Source organism: Taudactylus pleione, unplaced genomic scaffold, assembly GCF_031769625.1.
Source record: "Taudactylus pleione unplaced genomic scaffold, aTauple2 ptg000421l, whole genome shotgun sequence".
NCBI lineage: Eukaryota > Metazoa > Chordata > Amphibia > Anura > Myobatrachidae > Taudactylus > Taudactylus pleione.
Genome location: NW_028284823.1, coordinates 2,956,770 through 2,976,864, shown reverse-complemented (window position 1 = coordinate 2,976,864; position 20,095 = coordinate 2,956,770). Strand labels below are relative to the sequence as shown.

Genomic DNA, 20,095 nt, shown 5'->3' with positions numbered 1-20,095 from the left:
GCTGTGATATATATATATATATACATACAGTGCACCATTATAAAACTCACAGGCCTGACAGGGTATCCTGCTGGAGGTATGGCAAGGCTTTGGCATTGGATAAGATTTCCTCAGGTAGAGATGAGGCCTCCATTCTCTGGAACATTGGTGCATTTTTCTGTCCAGAGAAATAAGTATTCACAATACATTAACAAGACATAATATAGCGCTTACAGATAAGCAGATTTATTAATGTTCTCTAAATAAACTCTCAATTATGATGCATACTAGGAGTGCACAAACTTTTTTTTATATTCAGTCAAAAATTGGCTCCTGTTAGAAATGAATTGACTGCAGGGGGTTGGATGGCTGCATGACAAAGGGGACTATTTCCCCTTTTTCCGGAGATATCCGTAAATATTGCTCGAATATACGATGGAAAGACCGGAGCAGATATCTCCAATATTTCTTGCGGCCTCTTCATTTCCGACAGCAGCCGTAGCCCCCATAAGTTTCTATTGGAGTTACACCAGTGTCAGATTTACCCGATAGGTAACGCCAACTCCAGATGGTGCTATTCTATAGTAGCCTATGGGCTATGAATTTGCAAAAATTACTGGGAAAGGGTTCCTGCAGAACCCTCTCCGGTAATGGCCGCCACACGCGCGTGGTCGGTAGCCCGCGCATGCACAGAACAGCCCCGGCTCACAATATAGATGTGAAATAATTGCTTTCGCAATCATTCCACTTCTGTACACATCATAGGGACATTTTTATGTTAATTTCTTATAACCGCGAATAGTGGCAATAACAAATTATAATTATCGGGTCTATAACCCGATAGTATATATGCCCCAATATCTCATGTCTAATTTTACTTTCTGGTGTCAAAACACATTGAGCACTAATAAAAAAGTAAGTCAGCAATGACTAAGGCTTTACCATACTTGAAACTTGCTAAAATCCCTTTAATGGTTCTTCTGAATCCCCAAATAGAATGCGGAATGTGCTTTATTCCCAATACGTATAAAAACTAGAGATGTGCGCCAGACCATTTTTGCTGGATTTGACTCTGATTTGTCGTCCGGTTTTGGATTTGACAAACCGCCGTGACTGGTTTTGGATTTGCATTTTTTTTTTTCAGAAATTGACATAAAAAGCTAAAATCACATAATTTGGGCCTTTTTTGTTTCTAGAGTATTATTAACCTCAATAACATTAATTTCCAGTCAATTTTGACCACCTCACAGCTGTGTGGAGTCAGAAAACTTTTTCGCACACACGCTGGGCTACTACAGTACAGTGTACTGGGATGCAGTGCACAGTACAAACAAATACAACAATTTTACTTTTTTCAAATTTGCAGCTTGGCTCACACTGCGTGGAGTCAGACCGGTTTTACGTACATGCTCTGGGGTACTACAGCGTACAGTACAAAGACAACAATTTTCATTTCTTTAACTTTTTTTTATTTACTTTTTTCATTATTTGAAAGTTTTTCTGCTGACAAATATGGAGTCACACGCAGGGCCCATGAGTGTCGCCCCGCGCCCAGGTGACAGGGGGCATGGCCTAATCGTGGGAGGCATGGCCACGCCCCCTTAGAAAAAATGAATAAATATTTCTTCAGCACCACAAAGCGGTGCTACGCGTTGGGGAGGGGGGCGCTGTGTGCCCCTCAGCCCAGCACACAGCCAATGGGGGGCGCAATCAGCGTGATTGCTCCCCCCATAGGCATAGGAGACTGCTCCGGCTGCTGCTTTAGGAGCCACGAGCAGTCTCCCAGTGCAGCCCAGCACACAACACTGTGTGCTGGGCTGTTATGACTTAAGAGGGAGGGGGAGTGGTGCTGGATCCGGGGCCCCGCCGGGCCCTTGCGGGCAATTGTACCCGCTCCACCCCCCTCTCAGCGCCCCTGGTCACACTGTGAACACAGTAGTTGGGGCCTGTGGAGTCAGTGCAGCACCACTGTGATGGACATAGTGACAGCACAGCCCCTAGAGATGGACACAGCACCAGCAGCACAGCCCCTTAGAGATGGAAACAGACCCTTAGAGATGGACACAGGACCTGATTCAGACCCGCTCGCGAGCGCTGAGCGCTCGCAAGCGGGTCGATGGTGCCCTAGTGCCAGCCGTCGCTATGGGTCTCGCACCAAAGGGGGCGTGCTGTCGATGGTGAGTGACAGCACGCCCCCTTTGGTGGGCGTGCTGGGGGCGTTGCTGCCCAGACGGAAGCGTTCCCATGGGAGCGCCTACCGTCTGGGTCCGGCCCCACTGACATCACTAGTGATGTCAGTGGGAGTGCTTTTGGCTCTAATAGAGCCAAAAACACTCCTGGGCTTGCGGCAGCGAGACCCTACCGCAGGGTCTCGTCGCAAGCCCGATGGTCGCAATGCTCTTGACCATCGCGACCACCATTTTGGCCGCTCGTATAAGCTGTGGGTGGTCCCCCACAGCTATGCGAGCGGCCAGGAGCCCGCTCCAATTTTAGGTAGGAGTGCCCTGATTCAGAGCGAGCGCTCTGGTCAGAGCGTCCGGCTCTGAATCAGGCCCACAGCCCCTTAGAGATGGACACCGCAGAGCGCAGCATGCAGAAGCGTAACTGGACTGGTGTGAATGGTGCAGAGTCCCAGCCGCGACTCCTAATATGGAATTGAATGCCGGGAGGATGACGATCGGCCTCGATCAGTCTGGCAGAAAACCCCTTGCCAAGACTTGGATGCAGCTCGGATTAAGACGTTCGGAGTGGTCCGGATTCAAGGTAATTAGATTCTCTAATACAAACATACACACAGGGGCTGATTCGCAGTTTCGTTTGACCTCTTTAGTGTCTTATGCCGTAGTCGCTAGTATCAGCCTTTCCCCTGGTGTACAAGTGTACCTCTGAGCGTGCAAGGACTGAGATGCCCACTTCTTGCATTTTAGATACAACAATCCTGCTTCATGCATGTTAGATGCTACCATCGAATGCACCACTGGAACTTGCACCAGCCCCATGCTAGGTGCAGGTTCTCCATCAGTGTATGGCCTCCAGTGTAAGCAATATAAAGCCTCCCATAACACGGTACATCGCAGTGCATCTGAATAGCCACAACCCAGGCACACCCAATACCTTTCCAATAAAATTATGAAGCCGTGCGTCTCAATCGTAAATGCGCAACTGTGCAATGCATACACGACTTTTAAGTGACTTAGATGCATGCGCAGTTCAGTTGAATGTCCTTTATACTGCCCTGCTCTATACTATTAGACCAATAGGGAACCTGGTAGAACTGCAATACCCATTTATGTTTCCAGAATTATATTATAAAACACTCATTAGTTTTAAATATTATTCTTTAACAAATAGACTTATAATGGCTGTGATAAATGACTAGAAATAAACAATTCCATCTTAGGGGGGTATTCAATTAGAGGTGAAAAGTTCAAGGTTGGACTTTTCGCCATCATTGCTGCTTTTTCAAGGAATAAAGTATCGGGTGCGTGCCAGCTTTATCCCAGTATTCACTTAGGATCCGGCGAAAACGGGACCCGGCGCAAAGGTAAGTATGGAAAAGTGCGGGGAATTTTCTGGAAATCATCCTGGCACCCCCCTAGAGATGTCCAGACATGGGGGATCACTATGGGTGCCCCCGATTTGGGCTGCTGTAGTCAGGGTTTTTAATAGTCGTGGCAGGTGCATAAATGCGGCTTTAGAAGAAGGGGTGAAGAATAGCACTTAGGGTTTTTTTTGGGGGGGAAATAACTTATTCCAGCAAATTTGGGGTACATGAAAATGGGTGCAAGCATATTTTTAAGTCCCTAAACTCATTTTTTTAAATTCTTCAAAAATGCACCTGGCACTACCAGCCGTATTCTTCAAAACACCTGCTGCGTACTTGGGACCCCTCAGGAATCAATTTCGCTAGGTTAGAAGTTTGTCCCCCAATTTTTTTTTTACCCCAAAATTCAACTACCTTGTTTGGTGTGTCCTGAGGATTTTTTTACATTTACTTTTAGAGGACACTCCCAGGGCTGCAGGCTATTTTTTTTAAGCCTGCACCACTAAACCCAAATTCTGCAGTTTTTTTCGCCATGTATTATATGTTGAAAACTTATCCCCGATTTTTAACAAAGACTTTTTGCACCTGCGAAAAGTCTTTGAAATTGAATATAGGGATAATTGAAAAAGGCAAAATTGATGTCATCGCCGATAACGGACTTTTCGCCTCTAATTGAAAAAAAATTTTTTTGTACAATTGATCAGCATTGAAAAATAGACTTACTAATTCAGCTCTACGTTCATGCAGAAGAATTATGAGGTACCTGGAGGGTTTGCCATATTGTAATAGTTCCTCACCTGTTCTTCCAGCTGCTGTCGCTGTTTCTTGGCTTTACTTTGCTTATAATAGTCCATAATCATCATAGCAGCATAAATCTTGCCCACAGTCAGATCAGAGGCTGAAGGAGAATAGGGATGTATGTTTAACAAACACAGTTGATATATATACAGTAATAATTACCTGTAACGGGATTCCCCTGTGCAGCTGGTTATGTTTTGCATAATGTATCTAGGGCTCCAATAACTTTAAAGTGAAAAACCAGGACACCTACTCTAGAAAGTTTGCTGAGAACATAAAACCAACCAATATGGAACCTGTGCACCTTATCCTGCTAATGATGTGTGTGAGCAACCTTTCTACATTTTATGGAGAATACAAGTGCATGATACACTATTAAGTTTACCAATCACATAATCCAGCGGGTTTTCAACTCCAATCCTTGAGTACTCCCAACAGATCATGTTTTCTGATTTTCCTGAACAGGTGAATTTATTTATATTTGCTCCATGTAAATAATAGAGATTGTGCATGGACCTCTGTGATTTGGTTTAAAAACTGCTAAAATCACATAATTTAGACCTGTTTATATGCAATCCAAAACCTGAGATCCGCTTTTTAAATCCGAGCTCTGAAATTACAACAGACTGAGGGCCTGATTCAGAACGCTATTTGCGCTCGCTCGTTCAGAAAAAGGGGCCGGATATTTAAATTGAGCACTCGCTCTTTGCGGTCTGTTGACGCCTCTATGTCTGAGCGAGCGAACGAAATATGCGCTCGCTATTTTGTAAAGACGCCCCCTGGCCGCTCGCATCCTACGTCATCTCTGCTATTTATTTGATTAATCAAGTACATCGAAAGGCGTCTGAACTGCTCGCAAAGCTTTTGGTAGGATTTTCCTACCGCAATCATGCGAACAGTTCAGGCTAAGAAACAACCAAGTGACGTGGTCGATGACGCTGCTTTGTTAATTATGCACACCAGTGGCGTAACTATGGAGGGTGCAGGGGGTGCGGTTGCTATGGGGCCCGGCGGCTTAAGGGGCCCGCCGGCCCAGCGATCGCACCCCCTGCACTTTCCATATGCCGGGCGCCCGCTGAGATTTTGTTACCAGCGGACGCCCGACTCCTACTCAAACCCCCGTCAGCAGCCTGAGGACGGAGCTCACTCCGTCTTCCGGGTCCCGCAATGCACTATGGGAGTGACGTCATGACGTCACTCCCATAGTGCCGGGGAGCGGACGCCGGGGACGGAGCTCAGGAATGAGCTCCGTCTTCCGGGTCCCGCAGTGCACTATGGGAGTGACGTCATGACGTCACTCTCATAGTGCCGAGGAGCGGGCGACGGGGCGGTCGGCGGCTTCACAGGAGCGGGGATAAGGTAAGTTTTTTTTTGTTTGTTTTGTGTGTGCGCACGCGCCCGCGCGCGTGGGGGGAAGTTACTGGGATCTCACTACTGGGGGCATTACAGAGGGCTCACTACAGGGGGCAGCTACTGGGGGCATTACAGGGGGCTCACTATTGGGGGAAGCTACAGTGGGTCACTACTGGGGGCAGCTACAGGGCTTCACTACAGGGGGCTCACTACTGGGGTCTCACTACTGGGGGCAGCTACAGGGGGTCGCTACTGGGGGCTCACTACTGGGGGCAGCTACAGAGGCTCACTACTGGGGGCTCACTACTGGGGGAAGCTACAGGGGGTCACTACTGGGGGCTCATTACTGGGGTCACTACAGGGGGCTCACTACTGGGGCAGTTACTGGGGTCTCACTACTGGGGGCAGCTACAGGGGGTCACTACTGGGGGTCACTACTGGGGGCAGCTACAGGAGGTCACTACTGGGGGCAGCTACAGGGGGCTCACTACTGGGGGCAGCTACACAGGGCTCGCTACTGGGGGCAGCTACAAGGGGCTCACTATTGGGGGCATTACAGGGGGCTCACTACTGGGGGCAATTATAAGGGGCTCTCTACTGGGGGCATTACAGGGGGCTCATTACTGGGGGCAACTACAGGGGGCTCACTACTGGGGGCACTGCGTAAGGGGCACCATTACCTTGGGCATTGCATAAGGGGCACCATTACAGTGGGCATTTAATGTTTTAGGGGAACTACTGTGGTTATTGTGTAAGACCTAAGTTAGGGGGGGCTCTTAAAAATGTTGCTATGGGGCCCAAAAAGTTCTAGTTACGCCCCTGATGCACACTCTTAAAAACGCCCGTTTTGACCGTTTGGCACGCCTGCGTTCGGATCATCACTCCCCGTTTTCAAGCACCTTCCCCTGTTACCACCCAAACACGCCTCATCCTGTCACTCAAATTAGCAGGCACTCGCTATTTTGCGAGCGCTCGATTTCCGACCGCACTGACTGGTTGGCGCATTACAACCCATACGCATGCGCAGATGTGCGAACATCGCTCGGAGCGAATGAGCGGCCGCTTACGAGCGGCTCTGAATCAGGCCCTCTGCTCAGGACTCGGCTCTACTCATAACCCCAAAATTGATCTGAGGTGGGATTCGATCTGACTTGGAACCCCAAAGTTTGGGTATGTTCAGTTTTCAGGAAAACTGAATGAACATCTCTAGTAAACTAAATATACACTGTGCCCAAATTCTTATGTCTTAGGTCTTATTACTTTGCTGGGCCACCTTTTGCCCTTAATACAGCATAAATACGTCTAGGTATGGATTCTGCTATCTGTATGTTTTGCGGAGAATATTAGCCCAGCTGTGATGAATTGCATCTCCAGATGAGGAGGGGGCAGCAAAGTCGGCAAGTATGGCATTGGTGTTTATTTTGCTTTTGTGAGTAGCGGGCATGCAGTTTTTATTTCTACATTAGAACAGCAGTCATCACCATCAAGTTTCTACTATGTGGCTGAGTCATAAATATTATTATCTTTTAGTTATAAGGAGCCACAAAGTGTATGCAGTGCTGTACAGAGTAAACACAGAAAACAGTAGCGTGATATCAGTACACAACAGCAGACCACAACATAAGTACATAGCATTTATATCACACCATGTAGTGGGTAGAACACATAACAGGGGTAAGGGTAGGGCAAGTCGCTGATGCTAATATAGTGCTGAGCATGTCATTATGCACTTTAAACGAATATTCATGGGAAGCATTAAACCTACTATTTTGAGTAGCATGTATATTAATGTGATACCCCATAAGGATCTCATTTATGTGGACTTTTACGGTATGTGCTGCCCTGTGCTGAGGAACGTTCTACAGTGAGGAGGGACTCTAGGACCCAGGAGCAGCCAACTGTGAGCAGCACTACACAGCCCAGGATTGAAAGTAAAACCAAGGAAGAGAGAGAGGAGCGTGACAGGAGCCGTGGTGTGTGCTGGAGAGTGCTGTGACTGAGGGTACAGAGAGCAGGGATCAGCAGCTGATTGGGGTAACTGTGATGAGGAGACCCCTTCCATGTATGACAGCAGGACAAGAGAAGCTGACAGGACACAGATCTATTAAAGCTGCTACAGCCCAAGGGAGAGGAGAGAGTGTGCATGCTGCAAAGACAAGTGCTGGCATCTGGACAGGTACCCCAAGCATTACAGCACATGTCACGTGAGAAGCACCACAATAAAGACTGAGATCAGTCAGCACATAGAAGTCTGTGATCTCAGGGCAGCCAGCATACTGCTGTACAGTGACACAAGCCTGCAGCAGGATATACAGCAGTAGTGTATAACACAGAACTGTGCAGTGGCCCCATAGGCAGAGACAGTCGTCGGTAGAACAGGGAATCGGGATGTAGATGTACATTACTTCTCTTTGGTTCCACATAACTGTACATTAGGTGTTAGACATCACACAAAATATATGGTATGACAGCAACATGTATACTGTTTAAGTTTATGATAGAGAAGTGCAGCTATAGTGTTTGTATTGCAGGCAGCACATTGTCTGGGCCTTTGTGACAGATGAGCACTGTAGCGCACAATGAGGCTGCCAAATATTTTGCTGAGAAACTCTGAAAGGGGGTGTCACAATAAGGCAAGGTCTGTGTAGTGTCATCACACTATCTGGAGAAACAATTATCTGGACAAGCGACTGAAGATAAACAATTCTGAGAGGTTACTTTGAATAAATTCACTTTACCCTCAAATATTAAGCCTTATACGTAACAATTTCCCTTTAAGCTGTAAAGTTAAGGATATTACTTAACGTGGAGTGCCAATCCTATCAGCTCTTTGGGCTGTCTCGTCAAATGCTGAGTGTCTTTTGTTCACAAATCGGCACTTTATTTCTTATTTAAACCTGGGTTATACGCCAATTAAATTCTTTTATGGATTTTTATTTCAATGATTTATTACAAAAGCGACATTCTGGCAAGAACAGCAAACTTATCAGGTTTTATGCTTCTTAAGTGATTTTTCACATATCTCGCTGTCAGTCTGACACAGCAAGCAAACAAGTGAAGGTGCAGAGAGCCTCAGCTAATTTCACACTGCATTAAAACATGCTGCGCTTTAAATCACAGTGCATAGAATTAGACATAGCTGGGGGAGCTGATACTGCTTAGAATTCTATTTTCTCCGCCACTGAAGAGTCTTTCAATGTACTGTAAATTATATTTTCATCAATGCTGAGGAAGACCTGTGCTTCTCATACTCTTAATGTAGGGCGAAACACAAGATTCTATTTAATATCTTAAAAGACCACGAGCCTATATTACAAGTTGATTTATATCAAAGCTATTAACATGTACAAATGATCCCTGCCTACAATTATTATTCTGCCTACGAGCCCAAAAGACTTCCCAGAGGTCAGCTGGTCGTTGCCAATGTGAGTGATGGGGACAAGGGGGTGAGTGGGGTAAATTGTCCCCGCCTCCGTGACCCAGTGCCGCAAACTGTGGCTTTGTGCAGATAGAGCAGAACTATGATGATGTGATTCGCCCAATTAGTTTAAATAGCATACTACATGGTCATTGACCCTTAAAGGAACATTGCACTACAACAATACTTAGAATAATAATAGTTCATGCCTTGGAGACCGCCCTTTGCTATAGTTGCCTGAGATATCTGTTACAGAACAACTGCGTGTAATACTGTTCTGCTGGAACCTGAAGAGGCCATTTACAAAACAAAATAAAGTAGAACAAAAATATTTATGGTCAAATGTGCCTATGTTAATGCACCAATCCTAAGTACACAAGCGAAATGCATACCATGCATACCATTCATACCATTGCACACAAGTTCCAAATGGCCACTAATGTGGCAGTTTTGACAAGAACGCTTGCTTTTTGCAGGACGACAAATCCACCTGTCATGTTTCCAGGGACGTTGAACTGGTATAGAGAAAATATGGTAACCTGGATGGACTGGCCAGCTCAGAGTCCAGATCTTAACCCCATTGAGAACCTCTAGGACGAATTGGAGCGATGGGTGCAATCTAGGCCGGCTCAGCCTTCTTCACTGTCACCGTTAGTCACTGTACTTACAGCGGAATGGCAAAATATTCCGCCTGCTGTTGTCCAGGAACTTGTGGAGAGTTTGTCAAGAAGGGTGTCTGCAGTAATCACTACACGTGGTGGTCCTACAAAATACTGACGTCAATAAAATCTCCTTGATCTATTTGCTGTCAGTGTCCAATCACTTTTGTCTACATAGTGTATGTTTGCCTCAATCTGCCCATCGGCCCTTCTTGCCAGAAGTACCAGATGGGCAGTCCGGCCCTGTCCCCGGCACGTGCGCAGTCTGCAAACAATAGCGAGATCCATACGCAGAAGGAATTGTGTGCTCCCCTGACTCAGGCCCTGCAATACCAGTATTTGTAATGTGTGTTTTCTATTACAAGTTCTTCATGGCACAAATGTTCTTTATGTCCTTTAGTCTTTAATTTTTTTAGGATCAGGACTCAGGAGTAATTATCAAGTTCAAAATTAGTATACATTTTTAATAATTAAGATCATCAAAGCGATTATTTTTATTATTATAAGTACAAAACTATTTAGATGGGGAAAGTAGATAGTTGAAGTGAAAAACTAGCTCATTGTGCCATTTCCTAGGAAGTGCCGCACCGTTGCCGACTCTCTGGCTGCCCCATCCGGGAGCCTCCAGTCACTGTGGGAGAGTAGGCAAGAATGAATACCTTTATATACATGTACTGCTTTTGTAGCTCCAATCCTTGTGCTCACTTTATTATCCCATCAGTACAGTAAGTAGTCGGGTGCAGACCCGGCTGCATTATGTGCCCGGAAATAAATGAGGATCTCCGCCTGTACTCAGGGTTGGATCTATGAAGCCACATCGCCCCTATCCATCCACTTGTGAAAGCAGCCGTTATTACTATCAGTGCACATCTGCCCCCAACCTAGGCCTGGTGCAAGCGATGCAGCTGAATTGAGACAGATCTCTGCGTATGCAGATCCTGATCCTTTAACTATCTAATGTAACTCCCTTCCTGCTAGCTGCTGCTTCCCCTCCTCACATCACTACATTATCTCTGTAGCATGTAGTCTAACCTCTGCTTCACACAAGGTCAGCATGTTCATCTCCTGAAATACTCTGTCCTACTGAGTATAATCTGAATGGTTAAGGATTGGTCAATATCACTCACTTTAAAAACTATCAATACACCTATAAGGGGAAGATAAAGACTGATGGCAAAGATATGTTCTGTTCCTAGTCAATCACACTTTATAAAGATGAAATAAAAAGAACCTATACAGGTCATATATTCTATTTAAGCAACACATGACAGCAGAGAAAGCTGAAGTCTGTTTTTGTCACTGCTAGATAATTGGATACCTTCCAGACACTGTTACTATTATTTCATAGCGCAAGCTCTTCTGTCTAATGTGCCTCAATGCATGGTGAGCTAAACATACGAAATGCCTATTCCCTGAATATGCTTAATAGTAATTGTTAAAATAAATTTGTGTAAACAATGTGCAACAATAATGCTAATATTTTGTTTTTTTTAGATACATTTTTTGTACATCATGTATGGATGTGGATGCAGTAAGGACCTGAGCATTGAGCGCCATATAATATACTGCCCAGCAATGGGGCGTGGTGTCTGTCGACATCTAAATGTCAGACACACAAAGTAATGTATTACAACAGAGGGACTTAGGGGTATATTTACTAAAGGTCGATTTTAAAATTGATTAAAATCGATGTTGGGTTTCTGGGGCTTAATCACACATTTACTAACACAATTTTTTATTTAGTTTTTTAAGTATTAGTAAATGTGTGATTTAGCTTCAGGAACACAACATCGATGTTAATCTGATTATAAATCGATCAAAATCGACCTTTAGTAAATATACCACTTATTCTCTTTGCACGGATGGAATTGGTGAATTTCAGCATACACTGCAAAAGCAGATGCAAATTTATGCATTTCTGAGTATACTCATACCCTTACCTTGTGGCATTGGCACAAGCAGGTCCAACATCTTTTGGGAGAGATTTGGCCAAATAGCCAGTATTTCGTTCTGCAGCTCAGAGTCCAGTAGTTGTCTATCAGCTCCACCTGTAAAATGCAACGACATAAAATAATTGTCTACATGTAGTCTACATGTAGACAATTTACAAAGATAACATTTATAAAATAGATACAATTTAAAAAAAATACTTTTTAAATAAAGAAAAAGAAAAAACAATGCATAAAAAAAGAGTTACTGTATACATACATTGGGCCTGATTTAGAGGTGGACGCTATAGCACAGCTGTGCTAAAATCACAGATGGGTGCAGACCCCAGTGTTTTGGTACTGGTTCTAAATCATCGTCGTGTTTTAGTTGTGGCAAAACCGCCCGCAAGTGTTTTGGGTTTGATTTTGGATTTCTTTAAAAATTGATTAATCAGCTAAAATCACCCAGCTTGGACCTGTGTTTGACAACTTTGACCACCTCAAAGCTTACGATATCGTTTTCACCATTATTAGCCAAAGGCTGCAATGACCTGGCCAACTACGCTAAGTGACAGAGCAGCTGCACATAAAATCAAGGACCGATTAACACAATGAAAGCAGCAGTTTTACCTATACCATTATGGAAATGTTCTACTTGTGCATAATAGAACGTATTCTGTTAGTCAAAGTATTCAAGTCACTTTACATAACTGGTTTATAAATGAGGTTAAAAACAGCAGTTGATGGCCTGATTTACCAATACTTTATACAAAATAGACACTAGACAGACAAGCAGGGATATAAATTATACACAATATTTCTAGATGCTTTAAATGCTTACCTTTGGCTATTTTTATATCCAGTGCTGTTCGAATCAGAGCCATGAGGGTGGATGAGAAATGTACCGTCATGTCCTCCGTTACTGGCATATTCATTAGGACCAATCTCTGTACAAAAACACCGGGTGCCCAAGATATGGGATATCGACAAGGGGACCCAAAGCAAACAAGCACACATATGCACATAATCACTACACCATACACAGAACAAGAATGGAAACATCACTCCCCAAGCTTCCCTCCACACCCCCAACTCTACCCTATACACGTGTACCTACAGTGAGAGAGATAGCGGCACAGGGGGAGCATGCAAGGCCTACTCTGACTGCAACTTATTCCCAGAAGAGTGTCAGAACTGCTGGACAATGTACAAACAAGGAAAAGGTGTAACTGTCCAGAACCAGCAAGAGAAGGGGATGCTTGTCTGTAATTGTAAATACTGACTTATAGACATAGGACTACCATTCATAACTACAGAGCAGATATATGACGCTTTCTAAATAGCTATGTTACAATAAAATATAAACTCAAATGCAGACTTTTTTTTAGTTATATAGATTTCAATATATTCTGTTGATATAAATCTATGTATTTTTATATAGTTACATTCCTCCTGCACTCAGCCCATCTGTGCTCTCCAGTCTGGTTGGGGGCAGCGTCAGGATCTGGTCATGCCTATATTGGGTTGGGACTAAACGACACTTGAAGACAGAGCGATTTACTGTGTTATCCACCTAAGTTTATGGGGCTGACACTGAGTGGGACAGATCTCTCTACACGGACGCAAGTAGCGAGTGTTTGCATACAGAGCATTTGCACATTTTTACTTATCTCCTCCCAATTCTGAGTTCAAATAATCTTGTTGGGATCAGTCTAATTAGTGTGAAATGGGCTTTCCTGGGTGGGATTGGGTGGTGGCAATGCAATCGCACAGAGCTGTTCTGTCCCCTGGGAGTGGCATGGGAGTGTGTAGCTAGCGTTCCCTTCTATTCTCAGTCCTGTGTATGTTGTAGGGAAACCTAAGGATCTCTTGCGCCTAGCGTGGGGCTGGTACACCTGCCAATGCTAATGATGATGGTCGCAGCTGTGGATAGAAAAACAGCGGACGGAGCGTCTTCTCACCTGAGTCTCGCATTAGCCCTACGGTAACTCACATTAACATATGGTAATAAATCAGGCTTTCACGGCATCACGCAAACACTTTGTGTCCGGTTGAGAATCAGTCCCTATATGTGAACTGTCCCCTTATACAATATGTGAGACAAGAGAGGGACACTGAGTACAGTCTGATGTAACAGTAGGCTTAATGCAATAAGGGTTCTATCATTTTTACAGGTATTATTTTTTAATCATTTAAAATCTTAAACTTTTTTGTTTGTTTTATCATTTATAATAAATTTAGGGGGTGATTCAGCTTCAGACGGAGTTGCTATCGCAGTTGCTAACATGGTGGCAGCTGCGATAGCGGTAATACATTAAAGCAGCAGCAGGAGGCGAAACGCCTCCTGCATGCATTACTGATCCAAGCTGCGTCCTTGGACACAGCATCGGATCATCTGCGTGTCCATTGTCTGTCGGAGATCCTGGCCTCTCCACTCCCCCCAATGGTGGCAATTTGAGAAACAGAGGCCCCCTCCCCGCCCTGAAAAGGCAGCAGACTGTCAATCACTGACAGTTTGCTGCCAAACTCCCTCCGACATCGCAGGCTCATACTGCACATGTGCAGTATGGTTCTGGCGCATTCGCAGATTTACGCCCATCGGGAATCTGCGATAAACTGAATCAGGCCCATAGTGATAATTAGGGTTTAAGCTGAAACTAACCTAAGGTGATCCTTTAACAATACATTTTGACAGTCCTGACTCATATCAGATGAAAACGACATTTATTTTCACAGTAACATGCTGAACACAGACAATAATTAGGATAACATTAAGTTCTAAATATTTAACTTTTGCTGTATTAAAAAGGCAACTATTACCTTCTCTGCAAGGTGACCAAGATTTGCCTCAATGTAATGTAGATAAAGTCAGCGTACTACATATAGATACAATACCATCTTCTATCATCCATGACTTTTTCTCGCCCTTGCTTTACGATTTTATTCTAAACCTCACTGAAAAAAATTAAGTATAATCCTTCCTCTAGATCCTGGTGCAATAAGGGTGATCTGTACCTTATAAGCCACTTTATTAGGACATCTTTTTCCGAGGCCTAAAGGTGGTGACATGAGTGTCAGCATCTCGTACATCTCTGTGTAATGGATGCGGCCACTGGTTTTGGACAGTGGGATCCAGAGCAGGAGGGAGGGAGTGAGGTGAGGACAATGGAGCGAGCAATGAAGGGACAAAGAGATACAGCATAACCAGTGCAGCAAAAAACAAACCAGTACGGAAAAAAAACAACAACGGTAAAACATACAGGAAACAAAGAAGAAAAAAAGAAACAGAAAAAAAAGAGGGAGGGGTTAATAAATGCCTTCACCCTCAGGAGCAGACTCAGGCGGGCTTATACCGCACTCAATGCCCTTAATTAGACTTTTTCCCCCCACACCACCAAATTCCTCTCTTCTTTTGTAAGCATGTACAGTATATACCCCAGATACACGTCTCCACGCTCAGCCTCAGTCGGCAGTACTTACGCCAGGCTACCTTTACTGAGCTGACTTTTGGAGGAGCCGTGTATCCCTCCTGGACATTTCAGAACTTGACCAGAGGGTGCAGCTGTAAATATTGGTTGTAAGAAAGGGAACCTGCAGTTGCTTCCTCCTGGCTGTGTAGTGTAGCACCCGGCATGCACCAGTGCTAACCATGCTCCGGGCTGCATACAAGGAAAGCTTTCATGCATTGTTTCTGCAAGTCTCTTCAGTTCATGTCAAGTTGCAGATTAGAGTCAACCAGCTGCCCCCCAACACCAGTAACCCTGGACCTCTAGAGTGTGTGGATGTTTTGGTTAATAACAGCCCAGTGTCCATCCATAGACTCAAAAAAATCACCAGCTCACTTGATCCCTTAAAATGAGCTGTGCGGGGTGACCCTTAGCAGAGCCCTGCAGGGGAGTTGTGACAGATACATCTTAACATGTAAGCATACATCTTTCCAGTTATACAATTTTATGCATATTGTGTATGCCAGTTCTAACTCCTAACTAACCCCAGTCCTCAAGTACCCCCCAACAGGTCATGTTTTATGGATTTAGCCTATTTTGCTGAGTCAGTAATTATCCCACTTGCTTTCACAGACAGAAAATATCAAAACATGACCTATTGGGGGTTCTTGAGGCTTGTAGTTGGGAACCACTGGTTTATGCTTTAGTCCGTTCTTCTGTGCATACCTCACTTCCCTGTCACATCACTGTTATATCTGTTGACCCCCCCACCCAGTTTAGTATCGGCATGCTTCTGAGTCCCAGGGACTAGCTTGGGTGCAGCTGCTGATTTAGTGGGACTGGGTGTCAATGTCAATATATAAACCTGGAGGCAGCAGCCCAAGGTCCCTTGCATGGTGCAGTAGTGGAGCAGTGGAGGGGAAGGGATAGTTAGGTGGAGGGAAAGGTGGGAAGGTAGAGGTAAGCTATGCCCCTTGCTGAGTGGAAAAGGCTGAGAGACTGGGCACCAAACCTTGCATGCCACCCTGTAGGGGCAGTTCTCTCCTAGGCCGAGCGGAGGCGAGATGACTCGGACTAATTTGTACATATCCTTATAGGGGATCCTGCCACTGGAAGAGAAGTACAGGCATGTTAATCAGAGCACAGCTCGAAACCATGAAGCTGGAGATACCTCCATGGTCAGAGGACAACCCCCCCACAACTTCAATGACTGCACCATGAGAGCTCCTGGGGCAGTGAAATAGCAAACCCAGCTACTGCACAAAGATCGCAGGTTACTCTGGGACATAAAATAGGGCAAGGCCAGGAAACAGACCAAAAGGAAGTCATCAATTGTCAGTCAGCAAAATTGGGGCACTTCTTTATAAAAATTACATCCCAGAAAACTAGTGACGTGTATAATAATTTGGAGACTTTAATCTATTTGTGGAATCATCATCTTTTTTATGCCATATTTGTCAATTTTACATGGCTCGGTTTAAGAATAAAGTATGTGGAAGGTAATTTACCATGCTGCTCTATCGTATTCCGCCCAGATCCGAACAAACTCATCCAGATGATGAGGACCCAGAATGGAGGAATCTCTTGTCAAGTACTCAAAGTTATCCATGATGACAGCAACAAACAAATTTAACATCTGAGGATAACACACAGAAATAGCATTGTTAGTATTACACTTCTAACTTACATCACATAAATGCTGTCCTTCCATCTTCCTAAAAAACACTTACTTTACAACAATAATCCCTAATACTCACAACGACATAACCTATAGCTTTTAGATAAGATAGATAATTTGCTATACTGTAGGTCAAAAGCTTAAATAATAAAACTTATCCTGTCAGTTATGCTTGCTATGAAATCACTGATGTGCTAATCTATACATTTACAACATATACAGAGCATATGAGTTACCACCTTGGTACTGCCCCATAACATGTTGCTAACCATAGAAGTACCAAACTCCTAAACATATTAATTAGCCCAGTGATACACAGGATTTTACATGTTCATGTACAAAAATGATTGTACTCTGCCAAAAACATGTGAGAATGCAATAAAAGTATCCTTTTAACCTCAGTCTGATCAAACTCGATGACTCATGCAAGTTCATATTACTGTAAAATCCAGAGACTTTTTTTTTGCATGCAAAGGTGTAACCACGGGCGAAGAGAGCTGCCCGGGGCCTGGGGAGGGGACATGGCCTAATCAAGGGAAGCGTGACCACGCTCCCTTAGGAATAAAAATATTTTTTGCAGCGGTGCTGCGCACTGGGGAGAGGGGCGCTGTGAGCCCCACTGCCTGGCGCAAATCCAGGGAGGAGTGCGATAAGTGTGATCACTCCCCCCCACAGGCAGAGCAGCCTGCTGCTGCTCTGCAGCAGCAAGCAGTCTCCCATTGCAGCCCATCACAGCAGCCTGTGGTGGACTGCTGACAGGAAAGAGGGACGGGGGTGGCGGCAGACCCGGGGCTGCGCCAGGCCCCTCCAACAAGCCTGGGCCTGGTAATTAGTACACGCTCGGCCCCTCTTGGCACCCCTGAGCATAACTAGAACTTTATGGGCCACATAGCAAGGGTCCCCCAGAGGTTAAAAACACATAAATTTGTCCCCACACAGACCCCATTCAAATTATGCCACACAGAGCACATTCAAATTATGCCACACAGAGCCCACTCAAGTAAGGCCACACAGTAGCACCCCTTATACACATTATGCCACACAGAAGTAGTGCCCCTTACACATTAAGCCACACAGTAATGCCCCTTATTCATAATACCACACAGTAATGCACTTTACAGATTATGCCACATAGTAGTAGTGCCCCATATAACACATTATTCCACACAATAGTAGTGCCCTCTACACATTATGCCCCTCCCCCTGTGTGTCATCAGCAGCCAGCAGGTGTGGATTTGGGGCCAGGCCACCAGCTAATACAGCAGGTGCACCGGCAGGCAGCGGCAGACATGGACAGACAGCACCGGCATAATTTTAATCTGGCGCCGGTCGCAAACCAATCGGAGCTCGCAGGCCAGCAGCCAGTCAGGAATCGCCACAGCTGATTGGCTACCAGTCCGCGAGCTCTGATTTCCTCGTGACCAGCAGAATTGTCTCTCCATGAACTCCTGCCAGTGCGCCACCAAATCAACACTGCTGACACCCAGGCCCCCATCGACGGCCTTACTGGACCGCAGGGGCGTATCTATAATGGGTGCAAGGTGTGCGGGCAACACGGGCCCCTGGGTCCAGGGGGGCCCCACACCGCACACCCTGCACCCATAATATTACTTACCTCTCCGGAGTCCCACGTCGGCGCTGGGGTCTGGTGCTGTAAAACGACTGGAAAATGGCCGCGGTGGCCATTTTCCCATCGTATGCACAGTACAGGGTAAATGGCTGCCGCAGCCATTTTCCCGGTGACCTGTGCATTCATTATAGACTCTGGGCACACTCTAGTGCCCAGAGTCTATAACTCCGGCGCTGGCAGCGCACAGCTCAGTGCGCTGCCGGGCGGAGAGAAGGGGGCCCGTGGCAGAGACTGCACACGGGCCCCCTCCTCTCTGGAAACGCCCCTGCTGGACCGGCTCACCTTGTGTTTGTGACTGGGTGCAGGGGGAGTGGTGGACCACAGAGGCAGCTCGGGCACCATAGCAGCCACACCCCTTGCAACCACGGTAGTTACGCTACTGTCTGCAAGCATGTTAGCAAGCAGTTGGATCTTTTTCAGGATCAATGGAATGGGGTTATAGGCGAGGGCATTGTAAACAAATAAAGGCTGCCGGTGTACTGCAGGGTCCAGTCTTCAACCCAGGCAATGCCAGGTATCCCAACTAGTTCTAAATGTTCAGTTTGTCATTATTGATTTCATTATATAATACCAACAATAATAATAGCCTGAAGATATATACTGTATACCACGGCTGAGTAGCCGGTTCATATCCCAACAGCGGCATGCCAAAAGCTGAAAATCCCAACAGGGGGTCGTAAGTATATTAACCATACCCCTCTTCCCCTCTTTAGTGGTGCCTTACCCCAACCTTCCCCATAGTGCCTAACCCTAGCACCCCCTTCCCGCACCCTAAACCTAACCGTCCTGGGGGGGTGGCTAACCCTAACCCCCCCTTGTGGTGGTGCCTAACACTAACCCCCCCCTCCCCGTAGCCTAACCCTAACCCTCCCCGGGGGTGCCTACCACTAAGTCCCCCCAGGGGTGCCTAAACCTAACCTGTCCCCACTTATCTTCGTTCGGGATGCTGGCTGTTAGGATTTTGGCGTCGGGCTAAAGATAGGCATCAGGATTTTGACACCTATCTTTAATCCTCAGTAGGGCTTTTGACGTAAATTGACTACATCCTGTATACCACTACTACTACTAATAATAGGAGGAACATATATAATTATATAATTATATCAGTGTGCGTGTGTGTGTTTATGCTCAGTCAATAATTAAGGGCAGAATTATATGTTCATCCTATTATTATTGTTTGTATTATACAGTATATATTCAGTCGGGATGTAGTCATCATCCCGTCATGTGGGATGCTGACGATCTAAATAACACCGCCGGCATCCCATAGGTAAGTATTGGGGGTTAGGGGAGGATTAGGTTTAGGGATAGGGGTTAGGCACTGGGGGGGGTTAGGGTTAGGCACTAAAGGGGGAGGGTTATGCACTAAGAGTGGAGGGTTAGGCACTAAGGGTGGAGGGTTAGGTTTAGGGTGCGGGGAGGGCGAGGTTAGGTGTAGGCACTAGGGGTTAGGTTAGGTATAGGCACCGGGGAGGGAGGGTTAGAGGTAGGAGTAAGGTTCCTTCGGCCATTGCAATGTGGAAACATCACAAAATGCTTTAGGTTACATTACAACCATGTTGGTATTATACCGTCACCCTTCTCCTGCCGGTATATTCACTGTCAACATATCGACTGCCGACTAAAGGTAATTATCCCATAAACTATGCCCATTTGCTATGC

General features: G+C 45.6%; 1 protein-coding gene across 3 annotated transcripts in view; it reads right to left on the bottom strand.

Moving 5' to 3' along the window:
• Window positions 1–20,095, bottom strand: part of CACNA1E (calcium voltage-gated channel subunit alpha1 E) — an 851,696-nt gene that overhangs the window by 21,514 nt on the left and 810,087 nt on the right. For all 3 annotated transcript variants that reach the window (XM_088447158.1, XM_088447156.1, XM_088447157.1), the window contains 6 exons: window positions 16,634–16,761; window positions 16,138–16,234; window positions 12,521–12,626; window positions 11,692–11,799; window positions 4,321–4,421; window positions 51–157 (listed from right to left, as the gene is read on the bottom strand). In XM_088447158.1, the coding sequence (XP_088303284.1) occupies window positions 51–157; window positions 4,321–4,421; window positions 11,692–11,799; window positions 12,521–12,626; window positions 16,138–16,234; window positions 16,634–16,761 (647 nt within the window). The remainder of the gene's footprint in view (window positions 1–50; window positions 158–4,320; window positions 4,422–11,691; window positions 11,800–12,520; window positions 12,627–16,137; window positions 16,235–16,633; window positions 16,762–20,095) is intronic.